This window comes from Pteropus alecto, unplaced genomic scaffold, assembly GCF_000325575.1.
Source record: "Pteropus alecto unplaced genomic scaffold, ASM32557v1 scaffold109, whole genome shotgun sequence".
In the NCBI taxonomy this organism is placed as follows: Eukaryota; Metazoa; Chordata; class Mammalia; order Chiroptera; family Pteropodidae; genus Pteropus; species Pteropus alecto.
This window is the reverse complement of record NW_006494608.1, coordinates 1,305,642-1,313,146: the sequence shown is the minus strand read 5'-3', so window position 1 is coordinate 1,313,146 and position 7,505 is coordinate 1,305,642. Positions and strand designations below refer to the sequence as shown.

Sequence of the window (7,505 nt, the reverse complement as noted above, 5' to 3'; positions counted from 1 at the left end):
AGGTAACAGGTTTCAGAGGGTACAGATTTGAAAATATAAACTACGAAATAAGCCGCGCTGTTCCAAAGTTGCTAAAAACAACAAATATTTTAGCTCTTTGTGAGAGAAAATTAAGGAAAGGTTAAGACCATTGCTTGTAGCCCAGTAGTGTAATGTGGTGTAGCTTTCCTAGTCACTGGCTATCAAGCAATACCATTAGATTGAAAAAGGTAGCAATCGAAGAAGGAATAGAAGCTAAAGACTGAGAAAAGAAATTTTAAAGTACCACTTAATTATAAGGAATGTAAGGGTGACTTTTTTTACCTTACCTTTCCACTTTGCTGATTTTTTGAATTTACTAAATTTAGAAATTCTGTCTTATAGTGGAAAATGTTGAAGCCATTCATATTGTTTAAACAATGAAGTAGGTTGTTACTATGAATAAATGACAATTTATTGAGTTAATAAACCGTTTCAGGTCTAAATAACAAATTTATAAGACACATCTGTAAAACCAGTGAACCACTTTACAGATGTCATGGTTTAAGTCTGATTGAAGCCTATTCTCAGTATTAGGTGCTATAGATTGTGAATGAGAAGTTAACTATTAATATCTAGCTCTATAGCTTGAAGGTGGGAAATGTGAACTGATGATGTACAAGAAAAAAAATAAGTGTTTTGCCAGAGAATGAAAGACTGTCAGGCTGAACACTTCTCAAACTTTAATCTAAATATTACCTGGGGATATTATTAAAATCTGGATTCTGGTTCAGTAGGTTTCTGGAGAGGCCCCAAGTTCATTTCTAACAAGCTCTCAAGTGATATTGATGCTGCTGGTCTGTGAGCCACAGTGTGAGTAGCAGGAAGCTAGGGGACATTCTAGATAAGGGAGCCCAAAACTTCCATTTCATATTAGAAAACTTGGGGTGTGAAGGTCATATGTGAATTTCATCTTGCGCATGGGCCTATCATGAACCTGCTTGCCTCTAGTGGGTTTCCTCTAATTCATCTTTTCATAACTGTGTTTCTTCACCTTTCCAGCTTGTCCAAAAGGAAATAATAATAGATCCAATGCTCATCATATTTTATTATAGTCAATACAGAACACTGAATGGAAACAGACTTGGGGAATCCAGAGTCTCTGACGTTACATGAGCAGAAAAGAATCTACAGTGAACTTTGGCTACATCTTCATTCAGGCCCATTAGAGGTTTATGGGTAGGTCTATCTCAAAATGAAAAAAGGGAAATTTACAGTTTTTGAGGAGTCAGAAAAGTAGAGGGTCTAGGCTTAGTTCTTTTTCCTATGGAGACTTGACTGAGGGCTTCCACAGTCTCTTTGTTCTGTGTAAGAGTCTTTGTGGAAATTGGAGCCCTTCATGAATAATATATTGGTCCTGGGCTGCTTTGCAAGAGATGATCTTAGTGCATTGGGTGATTGGCTATGGATATCTAAATGCCTTGGGGTTGGCCTGTCTACATTCCCTTGTGACTGACTGATCAGCAGAATGGAAAAAGTACCCCAGTGAGGCTTGGAGGAAGAGGATAGAACTAAGGCTATTTAAGCCCTGGGGAGAAGACAAGTGTCTTATATGAGGTCACCCTGGCCATGGGAATCATGGGTTGAGTAGGTTACTCCTAGAGAGGTATAGAGTGTTAAGTCTATGACTTCCTACTAGGTCAGAGTTAATAAGCACAGGGAGTCAAAAAGGGTATTTTAGCACGTCACGTGTTGCCATTTGTGATGGGCCTTCTGCTAGTTACTAGCTACTAAAGATGAGGGGAAAGAGGAAAATGCCTGTCTTTGTACAAGATGCTGCAAATTCCTGAGGATTAGGAAAGAGAGTTCAAAATGCCCAGAAACATGGAGAGATCATTCATTCTCAAGGATGCAAGTAATGCAGTGGTTTTACATATTTTTACCAAGGACAAATTTTTATTCTATCTCGAATATTTGCCTATAGAATATATTCAATAAAAGTTTAATAAATAACTTAATTAAACAACAGAGAACTTTTTTAATGTCAGTGTCCAGATGCCGGAAGAAGATGTCAACTTAAAGAAACAAGGAGTAGGAACTAAACAGATATTTTTTTGGAGTATAAATTGTTCTTTGATTCTCTTCTGCAAAGATTGCTTTCTATTCACTTAATATACTTAAAAAACAAGGGCAAGAACACTTAGACTAAGCAGCATTTGATAATCGAGTCTTTGGCATCAAATGAGGCTAAATTTGAATCCTATTACTGTGTGTCATTAGCTGTGTGATCTCTAAGGCACGGTGTTCTCTCTAAATGGAGATAGTAGTAGGGAGTGCTGGGAGGATTAAATGAGATAATTCATTCAAAATTAAATCCAGGGTCTAACACATAGTAAATATTAACAAATACTATAATAATCACACAAAAAAATAGACCAACAATAGAATAAAACATTTACAATGGTTATGTTCAGATTCTCCAAAGCATAATTTCATGGAGCTTGCAGGTTTGAAAGCAGAAACGAGGTCCAATAGCCAGCCTCACCATCTAGAAAAGACGCCCAGCTCAGATGCGGCTAAAACTACATTTCCCAGCAGTCCCTGGGCCCCAGCGTCCTGTTTTCCTTCAGTTCCGGGTCTGTCACGTGACTCCTCGTCAGCACTATGGCAGAAGCAGAGGAACAGGTAAAGGCTGCAACTGCTGGGAGAGAGAAGGTGGTTGGGGGCTCGAGATGGAGCATGTGGAGGTGCGAAGCTGCTGGAGAGCAAGGCAGGCCCACAGCGGGGCTGGCGGGCAGTGAAAGGCCATTTCGGGAGCAGAGACGCGGGTGGGATACCTGCTCTTGGAAGGCAGAAAGCCTACCGAAACCCGCCCCCGGCGATCGTGAGGCGGCCCCCTTTTTTTTGGCGGGCGGTAGGGGTCTTCCCCTGTGACCTGTGCTCAGTGAAATTTTTGCTTGAAGGTAGCGTGGGCTCCCAGGGATTTACTGCCTATGAGAGGCATAAGAGATGACATTTGAGTTTTGAGGCCAAATGACTGAAATTTAAATTCCTTTCCACTCGGTGTAGGATAGTGAGAGTGGATTTGCAGAAGGGCTGGGAGAGGAGATGATGAATTGTGTTTCGTATCTGTTGTATTTAGATACAAAGCAAAGCCACTATGGTAGGTTCTCTTTCTTAATATGGCTTTAGGCTAGTTATTTAACTTTTAAATACAAGATGAAGAAGTGCCGTCCTTCGAAGGTGGTTTTAGTTGAAATGAATTAGTACACAAAGTCAAAGTGTCTAGTAAAAATTTGGCATAGTAAAAGATACGAGGCATTATTTGTTGCTTGTAGGACATCAGATGGCAATGTCCAGTCAGCACCTAGCAATGTGGCACTGGAGTTTAGGGTAGAAGGTAATGAGGCAATAGTTATTTTCATACAGGCAATAGTGGCAGTCAGGCATTAGTTGAAATGACAGAGTATCATAAAGGACACAAAAAAGAGTAGACAAAGGCTAGAACCTGGGGAACTACCTTTATTTTCCATTAACAGGGTCATTTCAGCTTGGCACTGTTTTTCCTCACAAATTAATGGGGCCATCAGTTTCCAAAATTGCCTCTAAGCAGGGATTTGATGATGAGCTGTTTAGTACCACAATAACAGAAGTTTACCTAGTTTATAATTTGTACCATTTGCAACATACTTCATTTGTATAATGAAAATTTGCCCTGTGTACATTTGATTTATGCCAATAATTAAGAAATAAGTTAGATATTTGGTTTGGGTGCTTAATTGTGATAACAGAAGAGTCTCCTACTTACCACAGGAGCCTCCCTTTTCTGTTCATGGCAGTTCAAAGGAAAATGCTCATTGACATGTAATTTCATGACTCATTGCTGGGTTTGATGATAGTGATGAAATTGGTTTTCATACTGTTCATCTTTCGTGTTGAAATACAGCTTTTTGGTGATTTGATTTAAGAGCAAAAAGAAAAACTTAACATTCTTAGATATAAGGTAGTAGAAATGGAGACAGTTGCTTTTTGTATTTACTATTTTGTGCAGGAGAGGAGTTTGACAAAGCTGTCTGATGTAGAAAGACATGTAGAAAGTTAGTGATAAAATTAGGATGATTTGAATTTTACAGCATTTTTCAGTTTTTACTTTGCATTTGGTCCTCACAGAAGAATTCTGTGTGGCAAATGTTTTTTTCTGATATGTAAGTCAGGACAAGCACCTATGTTCCAAACCTTCCAATGGCTTCTCATTGCACTCTGAGGAAAAGCAAGAGTCCTTGTAATAGCCTGGTTGCCCTACAGGGCCTTGCCCCCATTTCTCTGTCCCCTTTCTCTGACCTCATTTTTCACTGCTCTTCCCTTTTATCACTTTGCATCAGCTCTACTTGCTTTCTCTAGCTTCAACAAGACTGGCATGTTTCTACCTAAGGACTGTTGTTCTGCTGCTCCCTTTTTTGACCCCAGATATCTACAGGGCTTTCTCACCCATTTCCTTTCATGTCTTTGTCCGAGTGTTATCTTTTTGAGTGAGACTTTCCCTGACCATTCTATGAAACCTCTTTCCTGCATTTTTCTCCTTAGCGCTCATCTTTATTTTTTCTGTCTCATCTTTATTTATTCTGTATGTTTTTGTATATTCTTCCCATTAGAATGGAAGCTCCACAATGGCAAGGATTAGTTCACTGCAGTATGTCTGACAACTAGAATAGTGCTTGACACTCAGTATGTGTTAGCAGTGAATTTTGCAGATAAATAAATTGAAATTCAGACAACTTAAGTAACTTCCTCAGACTTATATCTATAATAAATCCCATCTTCTCTCTTCAAAGCTATGGTTTTTCACTAGAACATCCTGCCTTTTAAAAAATACTTAAGAATGTAATTCTAAATTATTTTTTTACTTTATGAATAGAATTAGCCCTTATCACCTTCTTAAATTTCCTTCACGTCATCATTTCATCTTTGATGTTTTAACTGCCAGCATATGGTTAGAGCAGGCATTCACTCCTCCCTCTTAGTCTGTGGTGTCAGTGTCATTTTCAAAAAGACCAGTAGCCTATTATCAATAGCAGAAAGGAGCAAATATTCACAAACTGTTGTTCTGTTTTTAAAGAAATTTTGTAAATAATTGTACCTATATTATCAGCCCTTTTTCAATTAAAAATGGTTAAACTTTCTCACTGTGCTTTGTGCATTTTGCATTAAATATAGTAGGCCTTTATTAAAGTATTTGAAGGCTGAAAGTATACAAAAGTGAGTTAAATAAATTTTCTCATTGTTCTGTTCTGATACTTTGAGCTTTTTAGAAAATCTTGACATAATTTTTCCCCCCTGAATGCTTTAAGAAGTGAGATGTGTTTTAGAAGTAACTACGATGACAGGTTATGGCAGAGGAAGATTTTTTTCTTAGCACCGTGTACTGTGAATGCAAACAGCCCTTCATGATGAGCAATACAGAAGTAAACCTCTCTTCTTAATTTTCCTAAGCATGGTGTTCTTTGGTGATTGCTTTATCTCCCCTCCCCCCTTTAATTTTAGGAAGAATCAAAATAGTGAGATGTGTACTAAGTGAATTAACGTAAAACAGTTCATAGACCCTCAAACCAAAAGTCACTTTTTGGATATGAGTGAACATTTTCTAAGAGTTATTGAGAGCTCTTTGTTTATGCTGAGTGTGGTAAAGGTAGTCCACAAAAATAACTACACGTATGTTATATAGTTCACAGGAAAAGTTAAGATCCTGCGTTCTGCCTGGAAATCTTCTAAACAGCAGTTTTATCTAGCACCAGAAAGATTTATAGTTGACCTTCATAATCATAGATGCCCAACAGTATTTGTCCAGACGTCCCTTATGAATAACATTCTGCTTGAAGTCTGGTTGTTTGTGTATTTGTCTTATCTCTACTACAGATTGCTGAGTCCTCAAGAATAAGGACAAGAGCTTACTCATGTCTGTATCTCTCACAGGGCTAGTGCTTTATAGGTCCTAGGTGCTTAATAAAGTGTTTAAATTAATTTATTAGGGAGAGACTGGCCTTCTCAATTGAAAATGTCAAATCGTAAGGTTCAGTAGAATTTGTGTTGGCCTTTTAATTTAATTGAAACTTTTGAAAGTTATTAATTCATATGTGTTGTAGAATACATTCCCTGCACTCCTCATTCTGCCAGCTCCCCAGGTATCCTGTCATCTTTCCTACCAGACAGCAGGGAACCTAGTCCATTAAAATTTTTGGTCAATCAGACCATCTATTCCTTAACCAAATTGGATAGTTTACTTTTTGAATTCTCCCTCTTTGTTTTAGAAATTATGGAAATTCTGTCTTTATTGTAGAGCATTTACGGATTATCAGAGGCACATTCATGAGCATGTATATTCCTATGTCGTTGTGCCCCATGTGTAAAAGAAAAGTCAACAAATATTTGAGTGTTTTCTTGCCTGAAAGTTGAGGATTTTACTCTCCAGGACTCTTGTATAACATGAGATACAGCATTTTAAAGTGGCCAAATTGAAATGGTTGTCTTATAAAGAGGGCAACGATTTATCATCCAAATGTGGGTGTATCTTAGGGATGCACGATTCTCATTTCTTACAGTTTGGCCACGTCAGAGCATTTAAAAGCAACTTTACTAATAACGAAAGGAAAAACAAAGCCCCAAACAAGAAGTTGCAAAAGCACAGGATCAGAGAACTTTTTAGAGGGCCTATTCTTTACCATCATTTAACTAAAGTATAGTCACAAGTTAGCTTAGTTGGACATGCTTATTGCCTTGTTAGTTTTTCCTTTCATATTCGTGTGGGTTGGTTGGCTAGAGGCTGATGTCACTAGCCGATTTTTAGTAGCATTCTTAGCACCCATATTACCACCTTGGAGAGGGAGCGCTCGTCAGATCAGAGGCTTCTGGGTTTCATGCAGCTACCCATTCATGGCTGCTCAGTCACAGTTGCTTTTTTGTCTTCTAGGTACTTGGTACTTTTTATGTTTTTGTTACCAAATGCTTATGATTCTAGGCTCTTATTTATAGCTATGTAGCTGAATCAGAATATTTGAAATGGAGTGTATTAGCCAGTTCCTCAAAGTGAATTTAGATGGTTCCAATGCAAAGTCAGATTTGGGATTGGGTCACTAAGTCACCAAGGTGGGGCAAGTATTAAGGTTTTTCATTACTTGCAGAATATGACAAGTGTGGTGGCCGGTAGCTGAGGCTAGTGGATTGAACATGGTTAGTTAACTGAGTCTTCTTGCTCCTGCTAGTTCCCCAGGTATTCTTTTATCTTTCCTACCCAACCAGCCTAGTCCTTGGGTACCCAAAACCTTTTTGAAATTGAGGCTCTGTAACACAGGGATATCAAGTACATATCACAAAATACTTCCTCTTTCCTGTGCCTGTGTCAGACATTGGGAGCTATCATGCCCTCTCTTCCATTAAATTCTGTTATGACACATGGGTTGCTGGGAAGGGAGAGAAGGTGGCAGTACAGCCTTGAGTGTTTCCTGTCTTATCTCCAGCCCAGTCTGATTCCTGGGGCTTGGTCTGTGTTCTGT

The 7,505-nt window shown here is 38.5% G+C and overlaps 1 protein-coding gene across 2 annotated transcripts in view; it reads left to right on the top strand.

The window, feature by feature from the left end:
• Positions 1-2,587: 2,587 nt before the first annotated feature.
• VPS41 (VPS41, HOPS complex subunit) overlaps positions 2,588-7,505 on the top strand; it is a 167,008-nt gene continuing 162,090 nt past the window's right edge. For both annotated transcript variants that reach the window (XM_025041919.1, XM_006925337.3), the window contains exon 1: positions 2,588-2,643. In XM_025041919.1, coding sequence (XP_024897687.1) covers positions 2,623-2,643 — 21 coding nt within the window. In that variant the 5' untranslated portion in view covers positions 2,588-2,622. The remainder of the gene's footprint in view (positions 2,644-7,505) is intronic.